The sequence below is a fragment of the Emydura macquarii genome, unplaced genomic scaffold (genome assembly GCF_026122565.2).
Source record: "Emydura macquarii macquarii isolate MOO-44397 ecotype Brisbane River unplaced genomic scaffold, CSIRO-AGI_Emac_v2 contig_1386, whole genome shotgun sequence".
Taxonomy (NCBI): Eukaryota; Metazoa; Chordata; order Testudines; family Chelidae; genus Emydura; species Emydura macquarii.
In genome coordinates this window covers 751,073-769,144 of record NW_027131523.1, presented here as the reverse complement: position 1 = coordinate 769,144, position 18,072 = coordinate 751,073, and the positions used below count along the sequence as shown (strand labels likewise).

The following is an 18,072-nucleotide window of genomic DNA, read 5'->3' as shown; positions in this document are numbered from 1 at the left end:
GCGCGGGGAGCTTCGCGCGGCGCGTTCCGGAGAACTTTGGTTCCTAGGCCGGGGTGGGGGCGGGGCTCCTCTGACAGACGGAGGTGTCCGTCCCTGTCCCCCCCGCCGCCCCCTTCGCCCTACATGGCCCCCCACAAGGAGGATTGGAGTCGGGGGTGAGGCTGGAGGGGCGCCGGCCTTGGGGATACCCACGTGGGGGTGGAGAGGCAGGTGATTTCAGGGGTGCAGGGTTGGGGATGCGGGTTTCGGGGGTACAGATCGGGGGGGGCAGGGTTTGGGTTGCAGTTTGGGGACTCAGTTTTTAGGGGGCACGTTTAGAATAGCTGGTTTGGGGGTGACATTCAGGGGGCTCCGATTTGGGTGAGCGGGTTGGGGGGGTGCAGGTTTTTAGGGTGCAGCCTTGAAGGGTTCCGCACCCCAGATCTTTGGGTCGCCGCGTCCAGGGAACGACCGAGGCATCGAGGGCCGGACACTGGAGTTGGGGTACAAGTGGAAAACAGGGGGAAAAGGGGGGCACCTGGAGCTCCCCCCAGCATCTGCACCCCCCAGCCACAGCTTCACCCCCCCCCCTGCAATTGTCCGTAGAGCAAAGAACTCATGGTATAACATAACCCTTCCCCTCCGACCACTCAGCTCTGCCCATCACCTGTGGGGTGCAACGTGGGCACCCCAATGACCCATCCCCCAGCCGGGCAGAAAATAAATCCTGATTGTGGAGGGAGGGTGGGGCACACAGAGCCACAGGCAGGGGGGGATTGGGGAGCCTGGCATGGGGGGCACACAGAGCCCTGGGTATGGGGGGATTGGGGACCCTGGCATGGGGGGCACACAGAGCCCTGGGTATGGGGGGATTGGGGACCCTGGCATGGGGGGCACATAGAGCCCTGGGTATGGGGGGATTGGGGACCCTGGCATGGGGGGCACACAGAGCCCTGGGTATGGGGAGATTGGGGACCCTGGCATGGGGGGCACACAGAGCCCTGGGTATGGGGGGATTGGGGAGCCTGGCATGGGGGGCACACAGAGCCCTGGGTATGGGGGGATTGGGGACCCTGGCATGGGGGGCACACAGAGTTTCTGGCATGCAGGGGGGATCCTGGGGGTTGCAGGGAGAGGGCTGGAGGGGACACCCGGGGAGCTGGGGAGGGGGGGCCAATGAGCTCATCCAAGAAAAGCTCCAACACACGTGGCCCCCCCAGCTGTGTGCGCTGGTTAGTTGGGTGTTGATTTGGGGGGGCAGGTTGGGGAGGCAGATCTAGGGGTGCCTGCTAAGGGGTGGGAGACAACTCCTCCGCTCCCTGGATGGAAATTTGGAGGGACGGGGAGTCAGTCCTGGAGAGGATTCTCCCCCCCGCCCGCCCACCCGCCCGTCCCCGCACACTTGGACTCCTGGGTTCCTGCTGTGAGGGGGGGAAGGGGCATGGAGCACTAGGTGTGGAGGCAGTTCCAGAGCTGAGTGGGGGGGTGTCGCCCCACCTATCCCCCCCCCGAAGTTCCCCCTACACTCTTCTCTGTTCAACCTGGCCCCTTCCCCACACCCATTCCCCCATCCCCTCCCTGCCCCCCAGGTTTGCCCCACGCCCCCTCCCTGCCTCCCAGGTCCCATCTCTCACTTTCCACATTGATCTGTTTTTATTTAATACAATAATTATTGTAACAAATTCAATCAGAGGTTCCGCGGGGGGGGGGGGGACCCTGAAATTCCTCCACCCCTTTCTCTCCCTCCCCAGAGTCTGTGGTGCCCGGACGCCTGGGTTCGCAGGTGGGGGTGTGTCCTGGACTCCAGCCCCCCCCAGGAGAGTCTGTGGTGCCCGGACGCCTGGGTTCACACCTGCGTGTCCATTCTCTGCAGCTGAGGTCCTCTCTCACTGGGCTGGGGGGGTCAGTCTGGGGGAGACAGACAGACAGATTCAGGACAGGCAGCTGCAATAGCAGAATGCACGGGGGGGGGGCACCCGCTCAGTGCATGGGGGCTGATTAACCCCTTCATTACCCCCATGGGCTCTGGCCTGTTTCTTGGGGCGGAGGATCTGGGAAGCCCCTGGGGGCGGATGGCAGTGGGGGGGGGTCATGCTTCAGCATTGGGGGCGGGGCCCATATGGACTATCTGGGTGGGGGGCAAAGTGTGGGAGGGCCAGGGCCAGTTGGGGGGCAAGAGAAGGTGGTTCCCATGAGAAGGGGGGAGGGTATGAGGGGGCACCCCCTGCGGAGAGGGCAGAGTGAATGTGGGGGGGTCACTCACCCTTTTTGAGCGTGGGGGGGCCAGGGCGGCTCTTCCCCAGGTCGCTCTGAGCCAGGGTGTCCACCATCCAGGAGAGGGCGCTGGTGCAGTACTCCATCTGGGGGGCAGGGGGGCTGATTACCTCTGCAGCCCCTCCCCCCAGTGAGCCCCCCACTCCTGTTGTCCCCCCTTCCCCTGGACCCGTTTGACGGCCCCCCATTGCCCCTCCCACTATGCCACCCTCACCCCTCCTGACCCCCCCACCCCTGCTGTCCCCCCCCCCAGGATCCACCCAGCTTTGTCCACTGCCCTGTGTCCCCCCCTCCTCTGCCCACCCCCGTACCTGGGTCTCCAGAGTCTTGAGCCGTCGCTCCTGTTCCCGGACCTCGGCCAGCTGCTTCAAGGCCTGGTCGACCCTGGGGGGGTCGGGGAGGGAAGATGAGGGTCATTTGAGGCCCCCCCCTGCCTGATTCAGGCAATGCTCCCCCTCCCTGCACCCCCGACCCCCACACTCACCCTGCACCCCACCCCCACGGATTCCCCAGGTGACCTCCTTCTTACCCCCCCCCCCAGGCTCAGCCAGCGACCCCCCCATCGCCCCCCCGGCCCCCCCTCACTTCTGGGACGTCCGCCGGAGCCGCTCGGTGTCGCTGTCCCGTTTCTGGCGCCCTAGGGCCACCAGGTGATTCTCCTTCTGCACGGCCTCCCAGGTGAGCAGCCGGGCGTCCTGCTCCGGGGACAGCTCCCGCGCTGGGACCCCGGCGTCCAGGCGGGGCGGAGGGGGCGAGGCAAGACACGTGAAAAGCAGGCGGGGGCCAGCAGGCCCGAGACGCAAGGAGAGGGGCGTGGGCCTGCTCCGGCCCCACACTCATGTGGTGCCCCCCGGCCCTGCTCCCCACCCCCAGCACTGCCCCGGGCCTGCCCCCTCCCTCCCCCCCCCGCACTCACAGAAGTGGCGGCTCTTGGCAGACCCCCCCCGGGCGCGGTGGCGCAGCAGCTGGCGCAGGTGGCTGATGAGGATGAAGGGGGGGGCCAGCGCCGGCCGGTTGTGGTACTCCAGGATCAGGCTGTAGCGCTGCGACTTCCAGTAGGTGTCGCTGTTGTCCTGCACCTTGGCGAAGGTGTAACTGGGGGGAAGGGAGGGGGCCCTTCAGACGGGCGGGGGGGGGCAAAGGACACCAGGCTGCCCCCACCCCCCCACTGGAGCCTCGCACACTCGTCAGCTCGCCCTCCAAACACACTAATGCACCGGGCCCTTGCACACTCATCATCTTGCCCTCGCACGCACTAATGCACCGGGTCCTCGCACGCTCATCAGCTCCCCCTCCACACGCACGTGTGCACCAGGCCCTCACACACTCGCCAGCTCGCCCTCGTACACCAGGCCCTTGCACGCTCATCGGCTTGGTCTCCACACACACTAGCGCACCAGGGCCTTGCACACTCACCCTCTGCATGTGCTAGTGCACCAGCCCCTTACACACATCAGCTCACTACTCGCTCTTGGTTCTCGCACTAGTCCCAGGCATCTCCCACGCTGGCCCCCTGCACGTGTGCCCCTTGCACCCTCCTCAGACTCACTATTCCCGCCCGGGCAGAGGCACCTGAACATGGCGATGAGCAGGTTGAGCAGCAGGATGTTGGCGACCAGGAGGAAGATGACGAGGAGGACGAGGACCAGCCAGTTGGCATAGGTGTTGGTGCAGGGCTCGGCCTCCTCCATCAGGATCGCCACCGGGTCGTCCGTGCAGTTCGACGCCGCCATCAGTGTGGCTGGGGGGAGAGGCGTGGCGCGTGAGGACCCCCGAGCCCCCTCCCACACCGGGACCGGCGCCCCCGGGCAGGCCAGGCCCCTGCGCCCTCCCCCCCAGCCGCCCCTCCCCCGGCCCTCGCACCGTCGATCTCGTTGAGCGGGATCTGGCCGAAGATCTGCAGGTAGGGCCGGTAGAAGACGCGGCGGAAGATCCAGGCGAGGCGCTGGTCGCTGGGGTGCAGGAGACCCTCCGTCGTCACCCCGTAGGCCACCAGCCAGACGCCCAGGAAGAAGAGGAAGAGGAAGACGTCCTTCATCTGTTGGCGGGGGTGTTAGCCTCTGGGATGGGACCCCCACTGCCCCCCATGGGCCCCCACATCCTCCCAGCCAGCCCCTCTCCGCTGTCCCCATGGACCCCCATATCTCCCCCCAACCAGCCCCCTCAACTGCCCCCCATGGGCCCCCACATCCCTCTGGTCAGCCCCTCCTCCTCTGCCCCCCATAACCCCCATGGGGCCCCCACATCCCCTCCTGTTGTACACTCCTCCACATGCCCCCCCCATTCCCCTAGGCCACAGGCCCCCTTCCTCCTGGGACCCCCTTTTCACTTCCCTCCTCCCAAAACCCACCTCCTCCCCCCGCTTTCCCCCTGGCTCCCCCACGCCCCTCCAGCCCCCTCGCACCATCTTGCCCACGATGATCATCTTGGGGCCCAGCTGCTTGTTGACGGCGAAGATGTGGATGAGACGCAGGGTGAAGACCATGAAGTCCTGGCAGAGCACGGTGCGCCCCGACTCGTAGGTCCTGTGGAACATCCTGGGGGAGGGCAGTGGGGTGAGGGGGGCAGGCGGAGGGGTCCAGCCCCCCCCCAGCACAGCAGGGAGCTGCCTCGACTCCCCTCCCCAAGCACAGCCAGGGCCCAGGACCCCGACTCAGTCAGGGGGTGATTCTGGGCTGGGGGCGGGATGGGTCGGGGGGTTCCCAACCCACCACTCACAGCTGGGGCCGTGGGATCCTGAGTGTGACTCTGTGCCGGGGCGGGGGGCATTGAGCCATGGCCGGTGGGGTGGGGGCGATGCGGGGGGGGGGGGGGGCCTGAGGGCACCGTGTCCAGGCAGGGGGCATGAGGGGGATGGGTAGATAGGAGGCTGGGGGCGCAGTACCTGGGGGATGCCATGCCTAGGGGGTTGCGGGGCGTGGTGCCCAGGGGGAAGCCATGCCTAGGGGGTTAGGGGGCGTGGTGCCCGGGGGATGCCATGCCTAGGGGGTTGGGGGGGCGTGGTGCCTGGGGGGGAAGCCATGCCCAGGGGGCTGGGGGCGCGATGCCCGGGGGGGAAGCCATGCCCGGGGGGCTGGGGGCGCGGTGCCCGGGAGGGGAAGCCATGCCCGGGGGGCTGGGGACGCCAAGCCTGGGGGCACCACGCCCAGGGAGCGCCGGGGGTCTCACCGGCAGGTGGCCCCCAGCAGGAAGAGCAGCAGGGCCGTCAGGTCGAACTGGTTCCAGGTGTCCTGCAGGTAGGCGCGGACGCGCTGGGCCAGCGGCTGGCGCCCGGTGAAGCAGCCCTGGCGCAGCTCCTCGCAGAGCAGGGTGAAGACCCAGGCGTAGAGCAGGATCTCGGCCGGGTGGGGGCCGGCGGGCGGGGGGGGCGCGAAGTCCAGCAGCAGCACGTAGGAGAAGAGGAGCAGGAAGAGCAGGTACATCACCACGTTGCCCAGGAAGGCCGTCACCGGCGCCCCCCAGAACCGGCGCCACCTCCAGAGCCAGGCCCTGCCTGGCCGGGGGGCAGAGCTCACCGAGGACTCCGACCTGCGGGGGGGGGGGGTTAGATCTCAGCCTGGGGGGCAGGTCCATGGGGGGGACACTGGACAGTGATTGGTGTGGGGGGGGGGAGCAGCTCTCAGTGTGGGGTGCAGGGCCATGGGGCGGTGTCTCTGACCAGCAGGGGTGAGATCTCAGCATGGGGGGCACAGCCGGGGGGGGGGTCACAGACTGGGTCTCAGCATGGGGGGGCTGACGGAGGAGTATGTTAGCACCAGGGGGCACTTGGGGGGTGGGACGGGTTTCAGGGAGAGATTCTGACCTGCGGGGGGGGGGGCTAGATTTGGGGGGGCAGGGTGGAGGGGGCTGGCCTTGCAGAGGGCTCCGATCTGGGAGGGGGCAGGCTCAGGACCCCTAAGCAAACTGGGTCCCAATGTATGGGGCACCCCCCCCCCCCCCACGCTGCCCCACCTACCCCGTCAGGATCTCCTCCATGGGGCATTTCCCGTCGGCGTCCACGTTCTCCATCTGCAGGATGCCGCGGTTCTGATGCAGATCCTCCTCCGGCGCCCTGGGGGGCAGGGCATTGGGGGGGGGGTTCAGGGGCAGAAAAGGAGACTTGGTTTAGATCCTTGGTGCTGCGAGCTTCCCCGCAGCAGTGCCCCAGCCCCAGAGCCTGGCGCTGCGCCCTTCCCCATGGCCGTGCCCTCGATACGTAGCCGACCCCCCCCTGCCCGGGGCCCCCCCAGCACCCACCGGAAGGTGATGAGGTCGGTGAAGATGAGGGGGGGGCAGAAGAAGGTGAGGAGCAGCTGCCAGACGGGGGTGGTGCCTTCCATCTCGCCCCACCAGTTCTGGGTCAGCAGAGCCTGCGGGGGGAGGGGTTAGTGACGGGGGGTCCCTCTTCACCGCCCCGCCCCCGGGACCCCCTTCAATTCTTCCCCCTCCTACCCCACTGCCACCCCCCCCAATTCCTAGACCCTTCGTCCTCCCCCCCGCCTCCTGTTCCTGCCCCTGCCCCCCCATCCCAGCCCCCCTGTTCTTGCCCCCCCCTGTACCTGCACCCCGTCATGGGCGAAGAAGCAGCGGGCCTCGGCCAGCCAGGCCAGCTGCAGGCAGGTGGCGCCGCCCCAGAGGCGGGAGCGACGCACGAGGAGCTGGGCCGCCCGGGACTCGCTGTTCCGATAGCACTCGCCGAACACGCCTGCGGGGTGGGGGGGTCATGCAGCCGTCCCGTGCTGTCCCCTGCACCCCCACTCCCCATACTGCTCCCCCGTGCTGGCCCCTGCACCCCCACTCCCCATACTGCCCCCTGCATCCCCATCCCCCATACTGCCCCCCTATTGTGCCCCCTGCGCTCCCAGTCCCCCCTTCTGCCCCTGGCCCCTGCTCCCCCACCCTCGTACTGCACCCCTGTCCCCCCATCCTGCCCCCCACCCCGTCTCGGTCCCCAGCCCCCCTTACCGATGGCCAGGTTCTCGAACTTCATGGCCAGCTCCTTAATGGCCGCGGCCTCCTGCGCGTCCGACTCCAGGTGCGACAGTTCCCGCAGGATCCGCACCCCCACCAGCGCCCCCGCCACCCCGTCCGGGGCCTGCGGGGGGCAGGGGGTTAGAGAGAGACACACCCAGAACTGTGCCCCCCCCCAGCACTCCTGCCACCCTGTCTGGGGTCTGGGGGGACAGGGACAGCCCCTCCCTAGAGAATCCCCGATTTGTTCCTCCTCCTCTTGGGGGGGGGTCTCTCCTCTCCCCCGTCTCCCCTTCCCTCGGGGGGCTGTCTCTCCCCTCCCCCCGCCCCCTGGGGCCCCCCTCACCATCTCCCAGAAGTAGGTCGCCATCTCCCCCCGGTTGAGCAGCAGGGCCCAGATGAAAAGGTCGATCCAGGGGTTCGGGGAGCGCTCGCTGCGGTAGGGGGGCTCCTTGTCCGGCAGGGGCGCCTTTTTCTGGAGGAGTGGATGGGGGGGGGTCAAAGCCACAGAGATGGGGAGACCCCTGTTGACAGCACCCCAACTTCCCCTTGAAGCCTTCAGGGTCCCATCTCCTGCCTCACCACCCCTCCCACTGTCCCACTCCGCCCCTTCTCACTGCACCCACATACCCCAGCCCCCCATCATACCCTGGACCCCTTGCACCCCAGCCCGCATCCCGTGTACCTCAGACTCCATGCGCCCCCTTCTCCCACAACCCTGACCCCCTTGGCCCCCCGGCTGGCCCCCCACATACCCCAGACGCCTTGTGCCCCCCCGGGGACAGGCCAGGAGGGTGCAGCCTGGCGTAGAAGGGGGCACAGACGTTGCCCAGCAGGTCGCGGAGCACGCGGGCCACCTGGGGCAGGGGGTGGTCGGGGTGGCGCTCCACGGGCAGGTAGTCGGGGGGCTCGGGCCCCCCCTGGCGCCGCTCCAGCAGCTGGTGCAGCAGCGAGGCCTCGGGGACCTCCCGGTACAGATCCTCCAGGCGCCCCCAGGTCAGGAACTCGCCCACGTCCAGCCCGTTCTCCACGAAGAGCCGCACAAGCGCCGGGTGGTCGCCCAGCAGCGCGTCCCGCATGGGCTCCTCCAGCAGGGAGGGCTGCAGGGGGGGGAAGAGAAAGTGGGGGGGGAAAACCCAGGTTAGTATCTGCCCTGTGAGCACCAGCCCCCCATCTGCCCCCCCAAAAGTCCCTGATGACCCAGGACCCCACACCCCCCAGCTCCTGTGCTGGCCCCCCACCTCTCTTCTCAGTTCCCCATGGGGGTCACCCTTGCCCCCCCAGAACTGCCCTCCCAGCTCCTCCCCCTGGGGTTCCCCCTGCCCCCCCTCTGGCCCCCCCCCTCACCTCCCACTGGATGTCTCCGCGGAAGAGCTCGGAGCTGGCGATGTCCACGCGGTCCCAGGCCACGGCCAGACGCAGCTCGTCCTGGTACTGGGTGGCTTCGCCGGTCAGGTGACAGCCTGGGGGGCGGGTCGTGGGGGGGAATGGCTGTGGTAGCTGTGTGCCTCAGTTTCCCCACCCCGGCAGCCTGGGGGATGGGGAAGGCTCAGCCCAAAAGGACACTGGGTCAATGCAGATTGAGCACATCCACACGGCGCTCACTGGGGAGCCACTGATCCGGGCTGAGTCTGGGCTGGGCCGACCCGGGGGGGGGATGATCCCAGGGGGCCTGGAGGGGGGAAGAGCAGCATGACCGGACCCCAGGGAGCCGGGGGAACCCCAGGGAGGGTTAGGAGGGGTCTCACCTTTGACCAGGGCTTTGAGCAGCACCGTCTCAAACTCCTCCAGCCCCTCCTGGTCCGAATAGACTGTGACCAGCTCCCGCCGCGCCAGGATCCCCTCCACCTGGGGGGCAGGGCCGACACCCCATGACCCCCCTGCACCTCCAGAACCCCCTTCCCCCACCACACCAGGATCCCCTCCACCTGGGGGGCAGGGCCGACACCCCATAACCCCCTGCAACCCCAGAACCCCCTTCCCCCACCACACCAGGATCCATCCCACCTGGGGGGGCAGGTCCGACACCCCATGACCCCCCTGCACCTCCAGAACCCCCTTCCCCCACCACACCAGGATCCGTCCCACCTGGGGGGGCAGGTCCGACACCCCATGACCCCCCTGCACCTCCAGAACCCCCTTCCCCCACCACACCAGGATCCGTCCCACCTGGGGGGGCAGGTCCGACACCCCATGACCCCCCTGCAACCGCAGAACCCCCTTCCCCCACCACGCCAGGATCCGCTTCCCCCGGACGCCTGGGTCCCCTGGGAGGCCGTGGTACCTGTTTGGCCAGGCCGGACACGTCGGCAGGCGGGAAGCGTCCCTGCAGCTTCTCCTGCACCAGCGCCCGGCTCGGCTGGCCCGGCTGCGTGTCCTCCAGGATCTGGGCCAGGCAGTCGGCCGCCCCCCCCGACCCTCCCACCAGCAGGCAGGGGATGCTGGCGTTGGTGGCCTCGTACACACGCTGGGGGGGTGGAGAGTGGGTCAGCAGGGGGGCAGGATGTCTCCCCCCATCTGCGCAACCATCAGCCCCCCTGCAACCCTCCCCCCACTCCCAGCCCCCTCACCCCATACAACCTTTAACCCCCAATCCCCCCACCCTGCCCTACCATGGACCCCCATCTCCCCTTTGCCCCCCCAGGCCCATTCCCTGCCTTCTCCGACATCCGCCCCCCACAAGTCCCCCAGCCCCCTGCTTCATCTGCTTCTCCCCCTGGGCCTGTGTCCGGCCCCCGTTACCGTGACCATGGCGGTGTCGCCCCCGATGACCATGACCAGCACGGGGATCTCGATGCTGCCAGTTCCTGTGAGACGTGGGGGGGTGTCAGTGCCGGGGGGCAACGGGGGGGGGGGGGGGGGGAGCAGACGGGGGCCCACGGAACAGCCAGAGACTGTGTGAGCAGAGCCGAATGGGCCGCGCGCCAGCCCAGGACCAGGACGCCTGGGTTCTCCCCACACCTCGGCCACGGGCCCTGGACCAGGACACCTGGGTTCTCTCTGGCACTGGGGCTGAGCACAGGGGATCTCACCCAGGTGGGAAAGGGCTTGAGAGTGGGGGGGGAGGGCACTGAGAAGCGGGTGTGAGCAGGGAGACCAAGGAGTAATGGGGGGGGGCAGATGTGTGTAAGGGGGGAGGAAAGGCAACCAACTCTGGTAACCAATGCCCAGGGAGTGTGTCACTGTGGTAACCATGATGCCTGTGTGCGTGTGTAAACATGGTAAACCCCGCAGGAGGGGGGTAACTATAATAACCTGGCCAGGGTGTGACCAGGGTAACCTGGCCTGGGGCGGGGGGGAAACCGTGGTAACCTGGTCAGGGTGTGACAGGGGTAACCTGGCCTGGGGTGGGGGGGGGAAACCATGGTAACCTGGTCAGGGTGTGACAGGGGTAACCTGGCCTGGGGCGGGGGGGGGGAAACCATGGTAACCTGGTCAGGGTGTGACAGGGGTAACCTGGCCTGGGGCGGGGGTGAACCATGGTAACCTGATCAGGGTGTGACCGGGTTACCTGGCCAGGGGAGGGGTAACCATGGTAACCTGGTCGGGGTGTGACCGGGTTACCTGGCCGGGGGAGGGGTAACCATGGTAACCTGGTCGGGGTACTCACCGCCAGCACCCACCCTCTGCTGGGCGATGTGTCTCTCCAGGCGGGCGCGGAAGCGGTTCTCACCCCCCGGGCGCCCCTGGGAACCATCGTCCACCAGGAAGAAGAGCGAGTGGTTACTGTCCAGAGGGCGGGCAGCACCCACGGGCGGGGGCCGCACGTAGCGGGCAGGAAAGGAGCCCTGGTGGGCGAGAGCTGGTGAGGGGGGGCTCAGTGCCCGGCCGGACCCAGCACCCAGCCCAAGCCCCTCCCAGCACCCAACTCAACCCTCCCCTCGCAGAGACACCCCCAGTACTGAGCTCAACCCCCTCCCCCAGCACCCAGACTGTCCCCCCAAAAATCCCCTATGCCTGGCCTGATCCTCTCAGACACCCCCTCATGCAACTCGACCCCCCACCCCAAGAGACTCCCCCAGCGCCCGGCCCGACCCCTGCCCAGTTTCCCCCTCCCTGGTACCCAGACTGATGCCCCACCAAGGCCCCCCAAGGGACCCCCACAGCAGCCCACAGCCGCCCTCCCCGAGACCCCCGTGTCCCTCCTGCCACCAGATCCCCCCCCACACCTTGGGGTTGATGAGGGCCTCACGGTTGGCGACGATGCCCCAGGGCGCGATGCCCATGGCCACCACGCGGGCGCAGGGGCTGGTGCTGGCCGTGGCGTGGTCCCGGACGGCCTCCCCCACGTAGCGCCCGATCCCGGCCTGCAGCCCCCCAGTCATGATCCACGCACCTGGGGCGGGCGGGGGACAGAGCATGGCGCAGGCTGACAGGGTAACGCACCACACCTGATGCCCCCGTCCCTGCCCCCCGTGTCACGCAGATAACTGAACGGGAGGATGGGACAGGAGCGCAGCCGTGACCCCTCCCTCACATCTGGGGGCGTGCACATGCCGACCCACGGCAGAACCTGGGGGGGACAACATTGTACCCTGCCGCCGAGAGTGCACGTGAGCATGGGCGTGAGCGCAGGGCAGCACACGTGTGCAGCAGGGTCTCGTGGTGCACCAGTGCACTCGCGTGTGCAGCTGCCGTGGAATGTGTGCGCAGGACACGGCTTCCCTGCAAGTGGGATGGGGTGTGTCCTTTTGCACACACGTGTGCGAGAGCACAGAGCGCGCCGGCATTTGCCTGCAGCATGGTGCCGTTTGCACGGAGCGTGCCGGCCTTCGCACAGAGCATGGTGCCGTTTGCACGGAGCGTGCCGGCCTTCGCACAGAGCATGGTGCCGTTTGCACGGCGCACGCCAGCACTTGCACGAAGCTTTGCACTGTTTGCACGGCGCACGCTGGTGTTTGCATGGCGCATGGTGGCGTTTGCACAGAGCACGCCGGTGTTCGCACACGTGAGTGCATTGCACACCCAACTTTTCACAACTGCCTGGCCCACAGTAGGGGAAGGACCCACCTGTGCTTTGCGCTGCCTTCACCAGCCCTTTACGCAGCAGGTCCCGGAGCCAGGCCCGGACAGGGGCCTCCCCATCGCCCCCCACGACCGACACCACCAGGTTGGGAGGGGAGATTTTCCAGTGATTGGTCACCATGTTGTAGGCGATCGTGGGGTCTGAGGAGTCTGACAGGCGGATGAACTGGACGGGGGTGGGGGGAGGGAACAGTTCAGGTGGTGTCCCGCACTCCCGACTTGCAGCCCCCTGCTAGCCCAGCCTGGACTCCCCCCAGCTCTGCCGGGCCCCTCACACCCGACCCGCAGCCCCCCAGATCTGCCAGGCCCTTCACGCCCAACCCGTAGCCTCCTGCTGATCCAGTCCTGGGCTCCCCACACCCCTGGCTCTGCCAGTGCCCCTCAGTCCTGCCCCACAGCCCCTCACCTTGCTGGGTTTGCCACTGGCCCCCACAAACTCCAGCTCCCCAAAGGCGTCCGTGGGCCCCTCCGTGGTGTGCTGGGCCGAGTCCCACTTGCTGACGATGGCCGTCCCAAACGCGTCCTCCACGGCCACGGAGACATGGTCAGCCCGGGGGCTCCCGCACTGGCACAAGGGGGGGCACTGAGGAGGAGATGGGGGTCATGGGGGGGTATTGGGGGAGGAGGGAACCGAGGGTGCCGAGGGGGGCAAGGGGTCACTGTGGGGCAGAGGGGTCATGGGCAGGGCATGGGGAGGGGGTGCTGCAGTGTGTCAGCAGACGCAGCCCAGCCTTGCCATGGCCATAATAACTGGGGTGCAGTGTGAGGAGGGGCACCTGGGAGGGGTCCCTGGACACTGGGGGGGCCATCTCAGGGCACCCCCGATGGGGGGACAGAGCCCACTCACCCCGGTTCCCGTGGATCCTCAATGTAGGTCGTGCAGGTTTTCTTCTTGAAGACTTTGGGGATCCAGGCCTGGCGTGGGGGGGGGGGGGGGGAAGCTGGATCAGGGTCTGAGACAGGAATTCCCAACCCCCAGAACCTCCCCAACCCCCTAAGATCCTCCCAACCCCCTCAGCAACCCCCCAACCCCCTCGCAGCCCCCCAACCCCCTCAGCGACCCCCAATCTCCTCTGCGACCCCCCCACCCCAACCCAGAGCCCCCCCAGAACGTGGACACCGCAGAGGCGGGGGGGGGGGGGCCTGTCTCCTCCCTCTCCTGAATGCCTCTCCCTCCAGGGAGCTTGGTATTGGACACCCCAGGCTGCACCTCCCCCCCACCCCATGGCTGGTGCCTGTCCCAGCCCTGGGGTGGGGGTGAGTCTGTACCTGATCTCGCTGTTTGACGGTGCCCATGATACCAGGCGGGGCCGGCGCTGTCGGTCCCCGGTGCCCGCGGTGCCCGGCAAAGCAGAGGCGTGGCACCCAGCGGAGCCGCCGTCTCACCTGGCAAAGGTGAGTCCAACCCTCTCCCGGCTCCGTGGCCCCACCCAGCCAGAAACCAGCCGGACCGGATTGGAGCCACCCACATATGTGTGTGTCGGAGATGTTGGGAAACACCCTGCAGCCAGGCTCCCCCTGCGCCCCGCTCAATCCAACGTCACGCCTGTTTGCAGTGGGGTCAGGGCCAGGTTCTGCTCTCAGGTCGATCTGGAGTCACGCCTGTTTGCAGTGGGGTCAGGGCCAGGTTCTGCTCTCAGGTCGATCTCTCTCTCTGGGGTCAGGGCCAGGTTCTGAGCTCCCCTCTCGCTGGGGGGGGGGGTGTCAGTCTGGAGTCACGCCCCCCCCCCCCAATCATCTGTACTGGGCAGGATCTGCTCAGGTCCATTTGGAGGTGGGGGGGGTACAGTGGGGCCCCACCCCCCCCCGGGCAGAGTTCACAGCTGGGCCGCCCTGAGCAAACAGCAGGTGTATTGGCGCCACACCCGTTATTGAGCACAGGGTGAGGGGCAGGGATCCAGCACCGGGGTGTGGGGGGGCGAAGACATTGGAGCACAGACTCCCCCGGCTGGGATGTGGGGCGTCCCCTCTCCTGCAGCTCCTCATAATCTCCCAGGCACCAAATCCCCTGGTCACCCTCCCCACCCTCATGTGAGGGGAAGGTAGCACCCTGTGCCCCCTAAGCCAGTCCCATTGAACCTCCCCAGGACCTAGTAGTTTTTTTTGGGGGGGCTGCATATGTGGTGGGGGGACCCTAAACTCTTCCCGTCCTGGCAGCTGTGTCACCTGGCTAGGAGCTTCATGGGGCTGGGAGCCCGGACGCCTGGGTTCTCTCCCTGGCTCTGGGAGGGAAGTGGGGCCTGGCGCGGTAGAACGGGGCGGGGGGGCTGGGATACAACAGGCATCCATCCCCCCACGGGTGGCGTGTGGGGCACCCAGGGCCCCGCTGGCCCAGCCGTCTGGACCGAGGCCCGGCGTGCTGGGAAGGTGACACCCGACTTGGCCTCCTCGACCTCCCCCTCCCCCAGCGAGTGCTGCGGGCAGCCGGGTATTTATAGCGCAGCCCCCGGGATCACTGGCCTGCCATAGGGCCTCCTATGGGGGGCTGCGGGGGGGGGGATCGAGCCATAACCCAGAAACCAATTCCTTCCCCCCCCGCCCTCACAGCCCAGGTCACAGAGAGCTGGGGGACCGAACCCAGGAGTCCTGGCTCCCAGCCCTGGCCCCCCTCCCGGGTGACCCAGCTGCCGCGGGGGGGTTATTTATAGCTTGCCATGGCACTCGGGGGGGGGGGGGGGGTTGTCTCATATTAGGGCAGCGAGCCGCCCGCGGGGCCAGGCCAGGCCGCCATTGGCTGGGGGCCGGGGAAGAAGCCGGGCAGCTGGGGCCATCGCTCAGAGGCGCCCGGGGCAGCCGCGGATCCGGAGCCCCATGGCCCCCGCCACAGCCTGGCTGCTGCTGGGCCTGCTCTGCGCCCTACAGCCCCCCGGGGCCCCTGGCAACCATTGCCATGGCAACGCGGAGCCCCCCCAGCAGGCCGAAGGCCAGCCGCATCGCCACGACGACCCTAGCCCCGGCCACGGCCATGGCACCATGGAGCCCCCCCAGCAGGCCGAGGGGCAGCCGCATTGCCACGACGACCCAAGCCCCGGCCACCGCCATGGCGACTTAGAGCACCAGGGGCCTCCACATCGCCACGGTGACCACCAAGGCGATGACGCTGAGCTGCACCGCGATCGCCCCGGCGACGTGGAGCCCTCCCAGCAGGCCGAGGGCCAGCCCCATCGCCAGGAGGACCCAAGCCCTGGCCACCTCCATCGCCATGGCGACGTAGAGCACCAGGGGCCGCCACATCACCACGGTGACCACCATCTCCATGGCGATGACGCCGAGCAGCGCCACGAGGGAGACGATGCCCCTGGGCGCCATCGCCACGGTGACGAGGCTGATGCCCGCGGGCCCCCCCAGCCCGAGGAGGAGGAAGAGGAGGAGGAAGACGATGGCCGTCCCTGGCACAGCGACGAGTTGGAGGAGTCTGAGGAGGAGGAGAGGGGCGAGGCTGAGGAGAGGGTCTTGCGCAGGCCCCCCGGCGAGGAGGAAGGACGGGGCAAGGGGCATCCCGCGGAGGAAGGCCAGTCGGCCAAGGAGCACGGCCAGGGAGAGGATGATGAAGGTGAGAACGTCCTTGTGCCTGGGGCAGGGGGAAGGGCTGGGACTGGCGGGGGCTGGCTTGAGCTGGGGCACAGTAGGGGGCGGGGATCATCCAGGGGGCACCTCAGGCGGGCATTGGGAGGGGAAGGGGTCACTGAGGGGCCGAGTAGGGGGCCCAGGCAGTTCATGCAGCCCTAGGCCAGAGGCTTGCCCAGGGGGTGTTTGCCCAGAGCAAGGGGGCCGGGCCCAGGAGCTGGCAGGGCCCATGTGCTAGCCCCACGGCCGGCCAGGAGCAGGTTGGGGGGTGTTAGCAGGGCCTGGGCCCCTCCTTAGACCTAAGATTACAGGTCAGGACCTCATCAATGCTGTACTTGGTGGAGGAGGGGGAGAGAACCCAGGCGTCCTGGCTCCCAGCCCCCCCCCACTCTAACCCGTAGCCCCCAACTCCCCCCCAGAGCCAGGGAGAGAACTCAGGGTTGGGGATGGAACCCAGGCATCCAGGTGGTAGCTGTCTGTCCTTGCAGCGGAGGAGGAAGACGAGGAGGAGGAAGATGACGGCTACCAGCCGGGCTCCGTGTGCCAATACTGCGCCTTCTGCAAGGTAAGCGCCCGCCCCCTCGTCCTGGGGCTAGAGTTGTGGGGGGCAGGGAGCCAGGACTCCTGGGTTCCCTCCCTGGCTGTGGGGGGGGGGAATGGCTGGTTTGTGGCCTGGGCCCTAACACGCCCCGCGGTGGTTCGTTCCAGCACTGCGGGGAATGTGAGAAGTGCCCGTGCCAGGAGGGCGACACCAGCGAGCACTGTGACACCTGCCAGGTAGGGGCTGCGAGCTTCCCCGCAGCAGTGCCCCCAGCCGGTGACCCCAGCGCTGCGAGCTTCCCCACAGCAGTGCCCCAGCGCTGCGAGCTTCCCCACAGCAGTGCCCCAGCGCTGCGAGCTTCCCCACAGCAGTGCCTCCAGTCGGGGACCCCAGCGCTGCGAGCTTCCCCACAGCAGTGCCCCAGCGCTGCGAGCTTCCCCCCAGCAGTGCCCTAGCGCTGCGAGCTTCCCCCACAGCAGTGCCCCCAGCCGGGGACCTCAGCGCTGCGAGCTTCCCTGCAGCAGTGCCCCAGCGCTGCGAGCTTCCCCCAAGCAGTGCCCTAGCGCTGCAAGCTTCCCCACAGCAGTGCCTCCAGTCGGGGACCCCAGTGCTGCGAGCTTCCCCCAAGCAGTGCCCTAGTGCTGCGAGCTTCCCCGCAGCAGTGCCCTGGCCGTAACTAACCTCGGTCTCTCTCCCCCCCCCAGTTCTGCCAGTTCTGCTACCTGTGTCACATCCTCTGTGAGACGGCTTGCCAGCCCGGTGAGTGCCCCCCAGCCCCGGGGGGAGGGGTGTCCTGCTGGGGGGCGCTTGCCTGACCCCTCTGTACTTGTGTGTTGCAGGGAGCATCGTGGACCAGCTCTCGGGGGCCTTGGTCCAGTAAGTGACACCCCCCCCCCTTCCTGGTGCCAGGGTCCCCCTGCCCGGGGGGGGAGCTACAGGGGTTTGGCTTGGGAAAAGGCCTGGGCAGGGTGGGGGAGGGACATGATGCCCACCCCCCAGTTCTGGTGAGGAGTCGGCAATTTAACCCTTTCTGGGGGGCAGGGACCCCAGTTCCAGGGGGAGGGAGTTGCAGGGGGGGCACCAGGAGGAATTTAACCCTTTCCTCTCCCCGCAGGTCAATCTCGTCAATCTTTGAGCATCAGGAGCAGTGAAAGGCTTGGGGGGGGGGGATTTTTTTTGGGGGGGCGATGGCTGGTTGATCTCTGACCCGCAGGGGTTAAAGGGTGCCAAGGAACTTGTGCGGGGGGGGGGGTACCCGCGCCCATCACCGCGCACCAGCTGCACCCCACCACAGCCCCCTCCCGGGCCCCTTTGGCTTCCCCTCCCACCCCAGTGGGGCCCAGCACAGCACAGCAGGGGGCACCCGCTTCTGGTGGGGGGGGGCGGCACAGCTCCACCTAGAGAGCCACATGGGGGTGAGACCATGGCCCCCCACGCTAAGCTGGGTATCGTGCGACTTCCCCCCACTTCCCCCCAGCTGCTGCCCAGATCCCCCGTCAGTGCCCCCCCACACACACACGCTGTATGTTATATTTGGCAATTCTGTTTCCCTGGGAATAAAATTTGTCCCTTTCCCTCCCCCCCACGTGAGTTTTTTTTTTTGGAGAAGAAAAATCACAGCAACTCCCCCCCCCACCGTTGTTGGGGCTGCTGGGGACGGGGGGGGGGGGCATTTGCTATGCCAGGGCGGGGCTCCCCGCTCAGCCCCGGTGCCCACCTCCGGCGCAGGGCCCAGG

General features: G+C 67.9%; 2 protein-coding genes across 2 annotated transcripts; one reads left to right on the top strand and one right to left on the bottom strand.

Moving 5' to 3' along the window:
* Nucleotides 1-1,811: 1,811 nt before the first annotated feature.
* Nucleotides 1,812-13,524, bottom strand: TRPM4 (transient receptor potential cation channel subfamily M member 4). The gene is given in 25 exon segments (XM_067552122.1): nucleotides 1,812-1,887; nucleotides 2,243-2,339; nucleotides 2,565-2,637; nucleotides 2,839-2,971; nucleotides 3,170-3,348; nucleotides 3,826-3,994; nucleotides 4,117-4,291; nucleotides 4,658-4,790; nucleotides 5,422-5,781; nucleotides 6,209-6,304; nucleotides 6,490-6,602; nucleotides 6,792-6,937; nucleotides 7,198-7,327; nucleotides 7,550-7,678; nucleotides 7,959-8,303; nucleotides 8,551-8,666; nucleotides 8,952-9,051; nucleotides 9,488-9,670; nucleotides 9,946-10,010; nucleotides 10,814-10,991; nucleotides 11,373-11,539; nucleotides 12,214-12,394; nucleotides 12,635-12,811; nucleotides 13,072-13,143; nucleotides 13,498-13,524. Coding segments are annotated over 25 exon segments (3,549 nt in total). The 3' UTR covers nucleotides 1,812-1,882.
* Nucleotides 13,525-14,976: 1,452 nt separating this feature from the next.
* On the top strand, nucleotides 14,977-17,914 carry HRC (histidine rich calcium binding protein). Its single transcript, XM_067552236.1, has 6 exons — nucleotides 14,977-15,781; nucleotides 16,284-16,360; nucleotides 16,504-16,572; nucleotides 17,041-17,095; nucleotides 17,176-17,212; nucleotides 17,451-17,914. Exons 1-6 carry the CDS (start codon nucleotides 15,040-15,042, stop codon nucleotides 17,485-17,487), a joined length of 1,017 nt encoding a protein of 338 aa, XP_067408337.1. The 5' UTR covers nucleotides 14,977-15,039; the 3' UTR covers nucleotides 17,488-17,914.
* The last annotated feature ends 158 nt before the right edge of the window (nucleotides 17,915-18,072 follow it).

Bases quoted from the DNA above. Each gene is read 5' to 3' on its own strand.
- HRC (XM_067552236.1), top strand. From the start codon at position 15,040: ATGGCCCCCGCCACAGCCTGGCTGCTGCTGGGCCTGCTCTGCGCCCTA. The intron at 16,361-16,503 runs GTAAGCGCCCGC...GGTTCGTTCCAG, and splicing joins AATACTGCGCCTTCTGCAAG to CACTGCGGGGAATGTGAGAA. The intron at 17,096-17,175 runs GTGAGTGCCCCC...TGTGTGTTGCAG, and splicing joins TGAGACGGCTTGCCAGCCCG to GGAGCATCGTGGACCAGCTC.